At 31.8% G+C, this 17,003-nt stretch overlaps 1 protein-coding gene across 10 annotated transcripts; it reads left to right on the forward strand.

Moving 5' to 3' along the window:
- Window positions 1–10,066: 10,066 nt before the first annotated feature.
- On the forward strand, window positions 10,067–15,858 carry LOC141717620 (granule-bound starch synthase 1, chloroplastic/amyloplastic-like). 10 transcript variants are annotated; one of them, XR_012573706.1, is made up of 5 exons: window positions 10,067–11,559; window positions 12,064–12,577; window positions 13,692–13,864; window positions 14,472–14,561; window positions 15,722–15,858. XR_012573706.1 is itself a non-coding variant. In XM_074519772.1 (3 exons), exons 1-3 carry the CDS (start codon window positions 11,428–11,430, stop codon window positions 15,779–15,781), a joined length of 282 nt encoding a protein of 93 aa, XP_074375873.1. In that variant the 5' UTR covers window positions 10,067–11,427; the 3' UTR covers window positions 15,782–15,858. The 10 variants fall into 10 exon arrangements, 2 of the variants coding, with proteins under 2 accessions (XP_074375873.1, XP_074375874.1); XR_012573707.1 differs by having other exon boundaries at window positions 12,064–12,434; XR_012573703.1 differs by having other exon boundaries at window positions 10,067–10,586; window positions 11,088–11,559; window positions 12,064–13,864.
- The last annotated feature ends 1,145 nt before the right edge of the window (window positions 15,859–17,003 follow it).

Here is a 17,003-nt window from a genome sequence, read left to right on the forward strand (position 1 = left end):
ATCATTCAGACACTTCAGCAATCCGAGTAAAATGTTTACAACCAATTATGGGGTGCCACCTCATCAGGTGGTGCCCATTGAAATTATAAAATAACTATTTCAGACAACTGTTTTGTTCCGTTGTATGAAGTTTTCTAAGACAACCCTTGTAAAAACTGTTGTGTGAATTACACAACGTAATATCTAAAAGCTTGTATGAGACCAACTAAGATAACACTTTTGTTTTAACATAAAACCGTTGTATAAGAATTCGGCTATTTTTCGATCTAACGGCCAATATCAAATCTCATATCAATGAAGGGCTCTCATTTCGCCATGTCAGCAATCCTTGTGAATGATTTACCACCTATCACGTGCTGCCACCTCAATACGTAGTACCCATTGAAATTCCTCAGACAACGGTTTCATTCCGTTGTTTGATGGTTTAGAGGACAACCCTTTTAAAAAACCGTTGTCTCAATTACACAATGTAATGTCAAAACCGTTGTCTTATATCCCTATACTTTAACATAGTAACAACGGTTTGTAATAGTTGTGTTAAAGATCTACAACAACACTATATTTAAAAAACTGTTGTCTGACTCGATGAGAGGATACAACTTGTACAACAGTTTAAAAAAGATGAATATCCGTTGTTCGTTATGGAGCTCACACAACTGTTTTTTCTGTAAAATCAATTCACCGTTGTATGATTTTTTAGGACGACGGTTTTTTTTTAACCGTTGTTTGTCATGCGTTGTCTGATTGCAAATTTCTTGTAGTGCAAGAACTCCATATCAACCCTTTGTTGACAGATATAGAATTATTGTTGGGGGTTGAATGTGCATCTTTAGGGAAGAGTTTTCCATAAACCGGAGAGATAATATTTTGGCCAAATAATTACTAAGATACTCTATAAGTAACTTTTTTTATTAGTACTACAGCTTTTTTTAAGAGGACAAGAGTCCTTTGTATAACCATGGATCAAGAACAATAGAAGAAACCACATGTCCCCAACTAGGGGTAACATAACAAGATACTTTTTTTTGAATTAAAGCAAATTTTCACCAAGTCAGCCGATTCGAATAATTATTAGAGGATCATTCCATCTTTGCATCTTGAAGAATTTGCCGCATATTGCGCAGGGCTCCTCGCTGTCAAATAAACCTACACTAGCCTCTTCGAGTGCCAAAACTGTAACAGCTCTTGCTTCTTCATTTTGATCACTACAAGAAAACATGATTAAATACAACTGATTTAAATTCGACTGCGCCATAATTCGACCGCCGGTGGTCGAAACCTTTGGACACGGCTAAATTCGACTGGGCTCGGTCGAATTCAAACAGTCGTATTTAATCGGTCGTATTTACAAATAAATTCAACTTGCAGCGGTCGAAAAAAAATGGTCGAAATTAAAACGGTCGTATTTAGGAGTTAAATAAATAACGTGGGAAAAAAGAGCGGGAATTTTCCCTCCATAAATATTTTTTCATATACTAAATTCGACCGCAATCGATCAAAAATTAATTTTGAATTTGGCGGGAAATTTCCCTCTTTTTTTTTTCAAATTTTGAGCAAAATGGGAAAATTTCTTTTGCACTGAATTCAGTTGAATTTAGTGAAATACAAAAAATGACCATTGTCAATTAATATAAATGCGATCGTTTTCGGTTGATTTTTTTTTTAAAACTTAAAAACTTATAGTAATTATTTTAATTTTAGCTTTATTAGGAAAAATATGCATTTATAATATTCATTTCATGTACAAATATATTTGATACAATATATATATATATATATTTATAATATATATATGTGTGTGTATGATAATAGTATGTTGAATTTTATATTATAAAGTCTATAATTTAAATTACAGTCATTATAATTTTTGGAGAAAAATATTAGTAAGCCGATAATAAAAAAATTCTTAAGTCGCTACAAAATGTAGATTGTTAGATTAAATATGTAGTTACGGGTTATAGTTTTGATATAAAATTTTGGTTATATCACTAATATATATATATATAGTTATTTTAACTTTGCATGCTTTCGGTTTTAGCTTAATGTAAATTAGGTTAAGAACTTTAATTATATGCAATATGCATTCCTTATATTTCTATACTATTACAATAACCACCCCTTAACCAATTTTCTGTCAATTTTGACCGTTAAGTTTCAGTTGACTAGGGATAAAACAGAGATAACACATAGAAAATATTAAAATAAAATATTAATAAATTTAAAATATTGAAAAAGATACAAAAAAATATAATAATTTTAAAAAAAAATTGAATCAAGTGTTAAATCGATTTAAACCTTTTTTAAAAATAATAATAATTTTTTTTAGTTTTTCTATTTAATTATTTCATCTTTAAAATATTCAAGTTAAATATTATTTTTTGATATATTTATAATTATTATGCACATTATAAAATTTTTATATAGATAATCGCACTATAAAAAAAATTAACTATATTTTTTACATAATCGTTATTTAGCGGTCAAAATTAACAAAAATCGGTTGAAGGGGGATTATTGTAAGGATATTAAAATCTAAGGGATGCATATTGCATATAATTAAAATTATGTACCTAATTCACATTATATAATTAAAAAAAATTGAACCACAAATTCAGAACTAAACACTAGTTAGTTGTATAAGTCAAACTCATGTTTTACTGTTAAACCGGCAAGTCAAATAAATTATATTGATATGAAACTGTGGTTATATATCTAATATATATCTATTAACATGCATACGGTTGGATCAATGAAAAATATTTTTAAAAAAGCGAAACACAAATTCAGAACTAAACACTATTTAGTTGTATTGGTCAAACTCATACTTGACTGTTAAACTGAAAAACCAAATAAAATTATATTGATATGAAACTTTGGTTTATATCATTAAAATATATCTATTGACATCCATACAGTTGGATCAATAAAAAACATTTTTAAAAAAATCGAAACACAAATTTAGGACTAAGAATTAGTTGGTTGTACTAGTCAAACTCATGATTGACTGTTAAAATGGCAAACGAAATAAATTTATATTGATATGAAACTTTGGTTATATCACTAATATATATATCTATTGAAATCCATACGGTTGGATCGATGAAAATTATTTTTAAAAAAATCGAAACACCAATTCAGGACTAAACACTAGTTAGTTGTATTAGTCAAACCGATGTTTGATTGTTAAAATGGAAAACCAAATAAAATTATTTTTATTTGAAAATTTGGTTATATCACTAATATATATATCTATTGAAATCCATACGGTTGGATCGATGAAAATTATTTTTAAAAAAATCGAAACACCAATTCAGGACTAAATACTAGTTAGTTGTATTAGTCAAACCGATATTTGACTGTTAAAATGGAAAACCAAATAAAATTATTTTAATTTGAAAATTTGGTTATATCACTAATATATATATATCTATTGACATCCATACGGTTAGATCGATGAAAAATATTTTTAAAAAAATCGAAACACCAATTTAGGACTAAACACTAATTAGCTGTATTGGTCAAACTAATGCCTGACTTTTAAAATTAAAATCTAAATAAATTATTTTGATCCGAAACTTTGGTTATATCACTAATATATATATATATATATAGACATCCATACGGTTGGATCGCTGAAAAATATTTTTAAAAAAATCTTACGCTATCACAGTGTACCGTCCTCCTGCAAATCTTACGCTCACCCGATCACGGCTCGTCGTAAGAACGCCCAATACACTTGCTAGCATAAAAGAAGGGTTAACGTCTTAACCCGCGGCTACACTCGAGCCGAATAACATGTCCACACATCGACTTGTCACATTATAGATACCGTGATTATCAAATTCCACATTGACCAGTATAGATATACACATCCCGATTAAATTTTCACATCACTTCATATCACACTATTCAGAATTTCGTCACTCAATCTGGTTTGAATGATAAACCAATTTTCACGCTTGTAATATTATTGTCACATCGACATGAATGATATATCGATGTATGTACAATATAAGGGTTATCTCGATTAATGAGAATAACTAGGTAACATAAAATTCTCGAATGTCTTCACAAAGTGAATAGCCCTGAAGAAGTTAGTATACGAATAAATAATTAATTTGCAAGTTGTGAGTTTGGAAAGAGTTCAATGAATTGAAAAATGGTAGATTTAAAGAAGATTAAGTAATCAATCTGACTAACAATCGATGCAGATTCAAGAATGATTCTGATGATTTAAAAGAATTTAAATTCATCTGATGTGAAAGAAATAACTGTTTTGAATGATAGAAACCGTCGGAAATCTAAGCAAGGAGTTTTTCAATGGAATTAAGATTTCGAATTATTGTCGAAAGGAAATAATCGTGAATGAGGTCTTCAAAGTTTAAATCCAAAATATTACTCATTAATGAATAAGACATATAAGTCATAAATAAGGATAGAGCAGAGAAAAATTGCCTTGTCTACAATAATAGCAGTGAAAATTCACCTTCCCGGGTTAAACAATTCCACCTCAGGTATTTTCTAAAATAATAATTCACATCAAAATGGCTTTAGTATAATTATTTCAAAATATTTTTCTCGAAATTCGTAACTCGCATTATTTATTATGAGGAAATTTCTTTAGTAATTCAAAATACTCAAAGGATTATAAGGGTGCACTCACTTCCAAATATATTTATTAAAGATTCTACTGCTCTTCGGTGAAGAAATTATCCCAAATTATTAATTAATAAACACTCTTAAATTTTGAGTTCAATAGAATGCTATTTTAATTAGCACAAAAGGGGTTAGGAATATTATTATCTCTCCGTTGTATATTCTACTTCGATACGTATAATTACTCACGCGTCAATTAGGCGATAATAACGAGATTTATTTAATAAATGCGTTCTAACGAATCGTTATTAACTACGAGTTGTTTACTATGTAGTGGTTCTCTCAAGTATCGATATTAAGGCAACGATCCCGCTTTTAATAAATTTTAGAGGTAATTTTAATTAATCAACATCTTTTGACCCCTTTTTACTCCATTTTACTCTTAAATGGAATTATGGTTAAATCCTTCATTTACTCCAATTTACTAAAAGTCTAATATTAGTATTATTTCTTACAAAAATAAAATCCACAATAAATCCAAAGGATTTATTAAATCTTTTAACCTTCCACTAATTGTTCAATAATTCACTTAACCAAAAATCACATAATCTATCACCTTAAATCATTTTAATCACTCATTTTTATTTACTTTATTTGTAGTTAATTATCTATTTATTTTTATCTCAAACAAATTAATTAATCAAAGACTGTTTTGCCCCTGCCCTTTTTTCTCTTTCTTCCTCACTCCTCCCACGTCACCAACAACCATAGAGGTTGCCGGCGACAGCCACCGACCGGCGGTGGTCCGGCCAAAATCCGGAGACCTCCAAAACTGATTTTTTATTCCCCATCCCCCGATCTTAAGCTTCGCCAAATCCGATTTCTCAGAATTACCCGGGATTGCATTTTCCGGCCAAAATTTCCAAACCACACACTCTCTCTCTCCTATCTCCTTCTCTTTCTCTTTCTTTCTCTCCCTGGTTTCGTCTCTCTTTCCTTCGATCTCATCTGCACCACCATCGTCGATGGTGGCTTCGCCGTTTCCGGCCACCAAAACACATACACATGCGACACAAACACACCTACATACACAACAGAGAAAACACACACATGCACGACCCCGACTCCCTCCTCTTCTCCGATCAACGCCACCACCGCAATCGGTGGTGGTTCCGCCTCCTCCAAACTCCCTTCACAATACACACAAATATCACACAATACAGAATCAATTCATTCTTCCCAATAATTCATTCCTCTTTTCTCTCTCAAAATATACTAATTCCTTAATTAATCCATCCAAAATTGTATTAAACCCTCTTCCAAATTCTTATTAAGCTCAATTTTGCAATGAGATGGGTTGGACCCTAATTGGGCCAAACTATCCAAAACCCAATTACAAATTTAATTTACAATTAAGCACTAATTAGCATCAAGTAGAATAAAAAAATTTAATTAATCAACTAATTAGCTATACGAAACCATTAAAAAATATTGATTCTTATATTCCTAATACATACACTTGCCCCAATTACTCATAACATTAATTACTCCCTAAAATAATAATCAATGAATCATACATATTAATCCAAAAATCACAAATAAAAGACAAAGAAAAAGGGTACTAGTAATTACTTTAATATATGATTGAATATTTAATGAGCTTCTTAGAATCACCTCACTCTCTTGGATTATACTCAAACCTTGATTGATTTTAATCCTTTTGATATCTTTTAACCCAAAATCTCAATTTCTAAATCTAGTATTTTGATTCAACTAAGTTGAGAAGAAAGTTATTTGGGGATTTTCTTAGTAATGGGTTTGATTATGGAAAGATGATCTCATTTATAAACTTCCTTAATTAAGGTTAGGATAAAAAAACAAATTAACCATAATGTAGTTAGTAGATTCTAGAGTTATTTGTCAAACTCTAGAATTATCTACACTAATAATAATAATAATAATAATTGGAAATAAATTATTAACTTGCCAAGCACTTTCTCTCTCACAACATTAATTGCATAAGAAAAATTTTATGGCTAATAAATAAATTATTTACACCCTCGAAAAAAATAAAAAAAATAATATAATACAAAAATTTAATAATTCGAAAATGACATAAATATATAAAAGAAATAAAATAGTGACAAAATGTGTGTATAAAACAAGTACTTGACCGAGAGAAAAATTCAAAATGTTGAAATTGAATATTTGAAATAAAATATTAATAACTATAGATATAATATTTTCTTATACAAGGAGTCTTTTGGGACAAATTAAAATCCTAAAAAAAATATACTAGTCACTCAATAGTTTAGTATTAATGTGTAATTAATATTAACTCGAGTTACTTAGTAACAAAAAATGGAACTCCCGAAAATCGGATTCTGGATCACTTTAATACTTAATATTTCATAATCTGATTGAGAAGGGGCCATATCATGATAAAAATTCTTAAAAATATAATGACCAAACTAACGTTTTTTAAAACCAATCAATAAATTGTCGATTGTGTTCACCCATCATCCACTGAACATATTTTTCCTCAGTAATGTCTTTCAATATATTCCTTTTGCATACTAAGAAAATGCAAATATTAAATATAAAAACACATTTTTTATTATATGAAAGAAGAAGTATTTACAAGTAATAGATAAATAGACTTATAAAATATAAAGATAAATTTCAGAGTTATTTAGAAGGACTATAAGAATATGAAACTATTGCATATTAAGAATATGGCAACAATAAGCAACTTTTGGACCATGATGTGGCAGTCATGGTACTTTAAACCGTACATCTTCATATCAGGGATTGACACACAGTTCTTGATTTTTTGATGCATGTCCAAAAGGATGTTTCATGTGTAATAATCAGGACAATACTTTCTTCTTTTCAGCCTTTTAATAGAGTATGACGGTTAAAGGCAAGTAGGTTTTCCTTTCTCCTACTTTTAGAGCTAAGATCTCCATCATATCACCATGAGATGCCCACTGTCTCTGAATTTATACCGCATATTTAGTAGGATACCAATTAGATTGCCACATATTTTTCTTGATGTGCATAACATGGGGACTAGCAAAAATGGTAAAATTTCACGTAATCTATCTAGTAAAAAACTGACTTCTTTAGCCATACATATTCCACCTTCTTTGAATTCTTCACAACTTTACCAAAAGTAAACTCAACTTGTTCTTCTTTTAAAAAATGACATTAGACAACTGTTACATTAGATCGATGTCTACAAACTCTTAAACAATGTTTAATACCAAGCTATATTAAACTTTTTTTAACATCGTTGGCTTTTTCCGTTGATGTTAAAAGGGTGATGTCTATTATTCAGTTTCTTGTAATGACGTTATTAAGATATTATTCATTTTAATCTCAAATCTTTTAAATTTCTTGTTCTACTTCTGCTCTAAATTGTCAAACCAGCATACTCTTCCACGCTTTCGAATCTCATACCGATTATAATATAGGCAGATCTTTATGTCCTAAATCAGTTAGAATTAAAAAAGGTAATGCTAAAAGTTATTTATATACATATATGTCATTTGTGTATATAGGACATCTTGACTTGATAGCACTAGCAAGTCACAATCTAGCCATAGTTCAGTGTTTGTCTAGTCCTCAAACAGTATCTTCGTTGAGCAGTTCTCAAACTGTTTCGTCTAGTAGGAGTGATGAAGTACAAAAGTTCCATTTTCTCAGTGATATATATATATAATGAAATAAAAGAAATCGAGTTAGAGGACGAGTTGTTGTTGCTTGGTATTGATGAACCGAATACCTATTGTGAAGCAGTAGTTGAGAAAGAATAGAAACGGGCTATGCAGAGTGAAATAGAGGCTATTGAGCGGAACACGACCTGGAAGTTGGTCGAATTACCAACTGGGCAGAGAGCTATTGGTTTAAAATGGGTTTACAAGTTGAAGCGAGATGTACAAGAAAAGATAGTCAAGTATAAGGCACGATTAGTTACAAAGGGATATGTACAAAAGCAAGGAATTGACTATGAGGGAGTCTTCGCTCCAGTAATAAGAATATTGGAGACAGTGAGGTTATTGCTAACTTTGGCTGCCAAAAAAAGGGGCGGGGGAATTCATCACCTAGATATAAAATCAGCGTTTCTGAACGGGGAGCTACACTAAACCGTATATGTCACTCAGCCTGAGGGGTTTGTTAAAAAAGGAGAAGAACAGTTATTGTATTACCTTATAAAGGCGTTGTATGGGTTAAAGTAGGCACCACGTGCATGGTATGCTAAACTGTGTTGGTGCTTAGAAGATGAAGCTCTTGTAGTTGGGGTTTATGTAGACGATTTATTTATTACAGGAACGGGTATCGCAAATATAAATAAGTTCAAGATTCAGATGGCAAAGCAATTTGAGATGAGTGATCTCGGAAAAATGTCACATTATCTCGGTATCGAAGTTGATCAGCATATAGTGATTACATTGAATTGAAGGAGAGGTCGTATGCAAAGATGACATTGAAATATTGACGATTCAACAAAATCATATTAATTAACTGGTTATGAATAGAGGGACCTTATTATAATAAGTTCTTTTAGTAAATGATTTTTTTTTTATACTGTGTTGCATGTAATTTCCTTTCCAACATATATACTACAATTTTCAATAAGTGAAAGGTATATGCAAGTTTTTACTTATATAATTCTACAATTTAAATACAAATATGAACCCCTGGATTAAAAGTAATTCAAGTAGTATCAGAAGTTCTCTAATCTCTAGATAAACGTATCTATTTGAAAATTTTTAACAACACATCTACCACGGCCAAAACTCTTTACCATGTTGCAACAAGTCAAAATTAATGAATTATTAATGTGAACCGGTGTGCTTACAAATTATGAATGTAAAAAATATATTTTAATGCCAGGGTAAATTTAGGAGGGAGTACAAATAAATAACTCATAAAGATATATTTAATTATATATGTACACGGTAATTTTTGAATTAATTAGGACACTATATTCTTAAAATCAAAGTGTTATAAATTAATATAGGTTTGTACAAAATGATTAAAGTTTTATTTTTAATATTTTTTAAGAACTTCTTTCATCAAGAAATTTTACTGATTACTATAGGAAATTTAACACATTGAATTCAATTCATTACTAGTGACAAAAAATTCATGGAGTATTTAATTAATTTTAAATGTGTATAACACCTACCTTGATTGAAAATCAAATATTAGAATTTAAAAATCATATAGCAGCAATTTTTTTTTCTAATTTTAGGTAGGAATTTAGGTTTTACATTTAAAAAAAAATAAAATTAGGCTAAAATGTATTGTCAAATGGGCTTAAAAAGATTGAGTATTGTAATTTTAAATTGAATATGGTGATATGGGCCTGGGCTTTATCCATTCTACATTGTGGGGGTCTAAATAGTATGGCATATATAAAACACACAGAGCTTAGGGTTAACCATAACTTGGTGAAAAGCAGCAGCTATGCGGCCAACAACTCCCAAAAGTGAAGAAAATATAAGATGCGTTCATTTTCTCAACTTCAGTGCTGTTATGCGAAATAAGTATGGGGGAAATGTTGATAGTTGTTAAGGAATTATTGGATTTACAACTCCAATTGTTGGTGAACTGTAGGTAATACTGTATGGTATGCATCTTGTTGATAGAATTATAATTGAATCAGAGTGCAGTGAAGCCATTGATCTTATTAATGAGGTTGAAGGAGACTGGGCTTTGGCATATGAATTAAAGATAATTGATATGTGGAAGGCCAAAAAAGAATGGAAAGTGGAATTCACACTTGCTGATAAGTATCAAAATGAAGAAGCCAGAGCAGTCACAGTTTTGGCATTCAAAGAGGCTACTTTAAGTGTATTCGACAGTGAGGAGCCCCTGCACATATTGTGGAAAATTCTTCAAGCTGCAAAGATGGCAAGATCCTCTAATGAATATCAAAATTGGCTGGCTTGGCGAAAATTTGCTTTAATTCACATAAAAAGGTATATTGTTATGTTACCCCTAGTTGGGGACATGTTGTTTCTTCTCTTGTTCTTGATCCATGATTATACCCTGGACTCTTGTTCTCTTAAAAAAAGCTAGTACTAATAAAAAAAAGTTACTCATAGAGTATCTCAGTAATTATTTGACCAAAATATTACCTCTCTTGCCAATGGAAAAACTCTTCCCTAAAGATGCACATTCAACCCCTAGGAAGAATTCTATATTTGCCAACAAAGGGTTGATAAGTGGTGGAGCTCTTGCCTTTTTTGGAGGAGGTCAAGGTTTCGGCCCATAGAAATGTGTGAGTTTACTTAACAAAAAAAAAAGAATTCTATAATTTACAACAATAGAAATTCTCAACTAGTCAAAGTTTTGTCCTTCTTACAATAAGGGGAGGTTAATAAAAAAAGGTTATCATTTGTTCTAAAACTCTCAACTTTGAGTTGTTGAGAATTTCTATTGTTATAGAATATAGAATTCTTTTCTTTTTTGTTGTGCAGGGGCTCCTCACGGTCAAATAAACCTACACTAGCCTCTTCGAGTGCCAAAAATGTGACAGCTCTTGCTTTTTCATTTTGATACTTATCGGCTAATGTGAATTTCACTGTCTATTCTTTTTTGGCCTTCCACATATCAATTATCTTTAATTCATATGCCAAAGCCGAGACTCCTTGAACCCCATTAACAAGATCAATGGCTTCACTACAGTCTCATTTAATTATAATTCTATCATGTACACCCCAAGCAAGATCCATACCATACAGTATTGCCTACAGTTGAGCAACAATTGGAGTTGTAAATCCAATAATTCCTTTCCCAACTATCAACTATCAATTGGAGATGGAACAAAATGAACAAGAAGCCAACGCCAAATATAAGATTTCATCCAAAAGTGGGGAAAATGAAGTTGTAGCTGAAAATGAAAGTAATTGCCAAATCTGCTGCCTACCGGTGACCTTCCATATGTTTAAGGTCTCCCTCTTTCTCTCCCTCCTCCCCCATATATATATACTATCCTAATTTTCTGTAATTTATTTGCTGTTACTTATCATAATTGTATTGTATGAGCACAGTCATGCTTAGGTGCCTAATTCCAATTAAGGGAATGTTTCTGAACTTATGTTTATGAATTTGATTGTTTTTATTGTATGCTTGTTTTTCAAGTGGTGGAAAATTCCCTCTTCACTGTGTTTTAACTAAATAATTTTTCTAATTACTATATCCAATGCATTTAAAGTCCTTAACTTTAAAACGGTTATTGCATTTGTATTGTTGGTGGAAATATCAATGCTCTTTTCTAATAATTCTCTCTTGGCATCCATAATCCTTCTCGTGCAATATTTTGTTTGATAAAAGTGTCAATTAAGTCAGGATTTTATGCCTCGTTTATGAAAATTAAATTTTTTTCTTTGTTATTTTACGTTAAATATGTGATTACATATATTTGTTTAAAAAAAATTCCATTTGTTAATGTAGTGTTACAGTGGACACGAACTTTGCCTGCCATTCATGTCGAGCAATGGAGAAATTTATCCAATTCAAGCCTTTCGAGTTTCTTCATCTACAATTCAACCCATGCTTTTCACATAATAAAGAAGGGTGTGAAATACTTAGTTCTCCAAGAAACTTTTGATAAAACAATCTTCCTTCTGAACTGTAGCACTCAAAGTTTTGGAAACATTGTCAGTATTACTTGTATTGCACCAAGATCGATAAAGAGAGGTTTCAGATATCAAGTTGCAGCAAAAAAAAGGGAAACGATTCCTCGGACCAATGGAGTACTCTTTCACCGAGATCATGCCTAGTTGGTCAGAGAATCTTCAGCCCAATTCATCTTTTCTGGTTACGTAAGATTTTCTCGACTCTAATGGAGGGTACATTTTATGTGTTCTGATATTGGGAGAGGTCGCCCATAAATTCATTACACCACTTCTAACAACGCTCGAGAATGATAATGAGCCCAAGGATATTGGTATAACCGATGTACCAAGTGAGTTAGAACAACCTTACTCAAGGCCCAAAAGATCCAGAAAAGCTCATGCTTGCACTACTAGAAATAGAAATAGTGCCTACAACATCACCCCTTTAACATCGGTTAGAAATGTTACCGATGTTAAACGCAGTTTTAACATCGGTTGCTTCAAAATCGATGTTAAAGGTGTTGTAAGACATTGTATCTTAACCAACAGATGTTTATAATCCCTTTAAAATAAAATTAAAAAAGGCCCGCTTATTTCTTTCCCCCGTTAATACACCAAAAAATTCCCCCTTAACCAAAAATTTTATTCTCAATTTTTCCCTCCTTTAACCAAAACCGTTTCCCCCTCTCTCTCATTCTCTCTTCTCTCTCTGATTCTCTCTTTCTCTTCTCTCTTCTCTCTCACTGTATCGTCTCTCTTCTCTCTCATTTCTCACTATCTCTCTTCTCACCCACTCTCTAACCTAAAACCCCTATTTTGTACAAACCAATTTACATGAATTAAACTCGATTAATTCATAAATCGAGTTTTGATATTAATCGAGTTTGTTTACACGTCTGGAGTTTTGTTAATCTTGAAATTGGGTTTGCTCGATTAGGTAATATTTCACTAAAATTGTACATGCATGTGTATATTTTATTACTTTAATAGATGCATGTGTATATATAAGTTGGGTTTGCTCTGTTCAATTATGAAACAAATTGTATATATTGTTTCTCTTTATTCCTCCCTATTATTATTTAACTTTAGCAACTTCTTTTGTTTTTGAAGTATAATTGTAGCAAATGTTTTTGTTATAACTTATACAGATAAACTCTTGGCAGGTAATTATTTTCTCTGCATTTATATACATACACACACTCACATGCTTTCTCACTGCCTCATTGCTTTACTTTCTCGATGTTAATTATTGGATTTTGCTCGATGTTAATTATTGTATTTTTTTACAATTTAATATTATTATTGTTGTTGTTGTGTTTATCCTAACAACTACATTATGTGGACTGAAACATTTTTTTGACATAATTTCAAGAAATGACATGTTAACTGAGTGTTTAATAATCAACATAGTAGGGGATAACATTACAAAATTTGTTCTTTTTTTTTATGTTCGTATGGAATCAGAATCAGAATACGAATATGCTAGCTACAAGGGGCTTGGTATGTAAGCTACGGAGACGTGGGGAGTTTGGAAGCTAAGAAAGGAAGAGTTGTTCAATTTGAAGGCCTCCCATGTGGTAACTAAAATGTGAAATGGAAAGGACTTGAAATAATGATGGTACTACTAGCAGAAGATGGTACAATATAGTCTGGCAGTAGACATCTTCTTGTGTTTTTTATTGTCTTTTTACAAGCTTTTTAACCCCACTTTTGTACATACAAATTGCCAACTACACCACTCTGCCAAATAGCTTGGATCCTCCTCTCTTGTGCAAATTATTACTACTAGTCTGTTATTTTTTTGTTGCCTTTGCAGTAACCAGTAAAAGAAGTTTTTACTATTAGTTGGTGCACTCTTTTACTCGAGTCAGAACTGCATGTTCCTGTTGGTTTAACTCTCGTTTATGGAAGCAACATACATGTCTTTGCCATATCTGTGTGTTTTACCTCAGGATTGTGATTTCTTCATCTTTTAACCTTTTCAGTCTGTTTACCTTGTAGTTTTTGTTAGTTTTTTACGTGACAATAGTAAATTTGCACTTTACAAGGTGTGTGTGGTTGTGGATAATAATATTGTAATAGACTACGAGTACGAAAGTAGGTGATAAGGTATAAATATGCTTGGGACACACAAGTTGCCTATTGCAGGCCCTGCATATACACGATCGTCATTTCTAGTCTCTGAAAATGATAACGCTTCCATTTATTGATTTAATGTTAGCTTGTTTGGTTTATCAATTTCAGGTTTGGGGAAATAACGGATCAAAAATCGATGGACCTATTACTGGCAAGGATTTCCAGGACAATCAACTTCAATTTAGCTTGCTTTTCCAGGTGAACAGTGCACAATGGTTATCTGTATGCAGATGTACAGTTTTTATTCAGTATTTTGTGTTGACTAGGAATCTACGCCTACTTTACTAAGTCATGCCCTTGTTACTTTCAGGCAGCTTTGGAAGCTCTAAGAGTTTTAAATCTTAACAATAACTAATATTTCTCTGGACCTTATGGTCTCTCTCTCTCACATTTCTCATCAAAGTTTGCAAGTCACACTCTCATTTCTAATCAAAGTTTACAGGATGTATGACTATTTTGCAAGTCACGCTCTCATTCCTGATCAAAGTTTGAAAGAAATTCACCAATATTGCTTCTTTCCAAATGCTACTTCAGATTTGAAGTGTTATAACGCAACAATAACAGCTACATCGACCTTGAATCAGCATATAGATATTTACAATATCTATGCTCCGGTTTGCACCAATCGCAATCTTAGTTCACCGCAAGAAAAATGTCAATGGACATCACATATTAGACATCGGTTGCCAATGCCACTGCAGTTACCCCGTCTTAATCTGATGTGTATATTGTTTCTAGACATCGGTTATTTTATAACCGATGTATAAATTACCTAAAAAAATCAAAGCACGCCCACTTTAATATATTTCCCACTCAGTCAAAATTTTCCCATTTATTCCAAAATTTCACCCCCTTAGCCAATATTCCCCCCCCCCTTTTTTTTCTTTATCTCACTCACCTCTCTCTCCATTCTGTGCTCACCTTCACTCACCACCACCCTCTCTCCCTCATTTGTGCTCACCTCTCACCTCTACTCATCTTACCTCCCTCCCCCTCTCTCTTCGGTCTCTGCTCATCTTTCCTTCTCAATATTGGTAATAAGCTTGGTAAGATTATCTTGTTAGAAACTCAAATGGTTAAGCTCGAATCGAACTTCTCTCCCCTGCGTGAAAGATTAACCGAATCAAACTTTGTAAATTAGGAGTTTTTAAAATCAAAACCCTAATTTTGTAAATTGTAGATTTTTCAAACTGAAACCCTAATTTACTTCTATGCTCGAGGTATGATGTTTTCATTAATTTCAATGTATTTAAATGGTTTGGAGTGTGTATTTATGAATATTAATTATCGCCTATTTGCTATAAATAATTCATGAATTTATTTGTGAATAGTAACATTTTTTGGTTATTATGTGACAGTATCATCCTGATGTTAGCAAAGAGGCACAAGCCGACGAGGTGTTTAAACCATACGTCTGACATATGATATGAGCATCTGTTCTCGTAGGTTTGTGATATGGTTTCAGACCTATTGTATATATTTTGTTGTTGGCTGATGTCTTTAGTAAAAGAGATCAATAGTTGAAATTTTAAATTCATAAAAGTTGAAAAAGTTGACCCGTGTGTAGTTGCATCTTGAGTTTGTCAAAAAAAAAGAGATCAGTTACATACTTACATATCTTTAATATAAGTCTCATCTATTAGAATGCAAAGTCGAGTTTGAGGGGGAGTGTTAGAATGTCATGCATGCATGGTCAACTATTCATATAAGAAATACACAGAAGTCTTCCTAAGAATGAGGGATTTGTATGGCGTTGGTATGCAACAGCTGTTAAAATTAAATGCTGAGTTTTATCATTGAGCTAGTGGCTGGAAGTGTCAATTTTGAATTCTAGATATAAGGTAGGCTACATGTTTTTAAGTTAAAATAATATGTAAGCAATGACATAAGCAGTTTGTACACTATAAATAGACATACTCAGGAACATAGCATTACCACTAGTTTGAAAACATCGGAGAGAAGAAAAGAGCCATAGCTCTTGAAAGAAAGAAACAAGGCCGTAGCCTTAATGTTGTAAACAAAACAAAAGCTGTAGTTTTTATTTATATATAAAGACTATGCTTTGTGTGTTTTATTATCGAAAATAATTATACATACATACACTACAAGAAATCTGGCCATTTACGACGGTTTTTTTGAACTGAAATCGTCGTAATTGAGCCATTTACGACGGAAAAAAATCGTCGGTTTTGGTCGAGTAGTAAGTTCATTTTTTCGTCACAAGATAAAATTGTGTCGCAAGTTAGGAAGTTGGGGCCCACATACTCAATAAAATAATAAATCTACTTACGACGGAATTTATCGTCATAAGATACAATAATACGACGAATAATAACGTCGTAAGTTATGTACTTACGACGGAAAAAACGTCGGATATTACTTTACGGAACCCACTTTTAATGAGATAAAAACATAAATTTACGACGAAAAAATACGTCGTAAATTAGTAACTTACGCCGGAATATGTGATAAACAACCGTCGTAAGTTTGTATTTCCAGTTTCCGATCATTTTTTAAATTCTATACAATGTCAAACAAAAAGTAATCAAAACTAGTGAAAAAACACATTTTTTTGGGTAAAGGAGGATGAGCCTCGTAAATACATATAAAAGAGAAAGAATATACAAAGGGAGTCCCTAA

This window comes from Apium graveolens, chromosome 4 (assembly GCF_009905375.1).
Source record: "Apium graveolens cultivar Ventura chromosome 4, ASM990537v1, whole genome shotgun sequence".
Lineage (NCBI taxonomy): Eukaryota > Viridiplantae > Streptophyta > Magnoliopsida > Apiales > Apiaceae > Apium > Apium graveolens.

What these genes read in the sequence shown, in the direction of transcription:
- LOC141717620 (XM_074519772.1), top strand. Translation starts at nt 11,428, where the DNA reads ATGGAACAAAATGAACAAGAAGCCAACGCCAAATATAAGATTTCATCC. An exon ending in TGACCTTCCATATGTTTAAG is followed by an intron (nt 11,560 to 14,471) that starts GTCTCCCTCTTT and finishes TATCAATTTCAG; the next exon opens with GTTTGGGGAAATAACGGATC. An exon ending in AATTTAGCTTGCTTTTCCAG is followed by an intron (nt 14,562 to 15,721) that starts GTGAACAGTGCA and finishes ATTATGTGACAG; the next exon opens with TATCATCCTGATGTTAGCAA.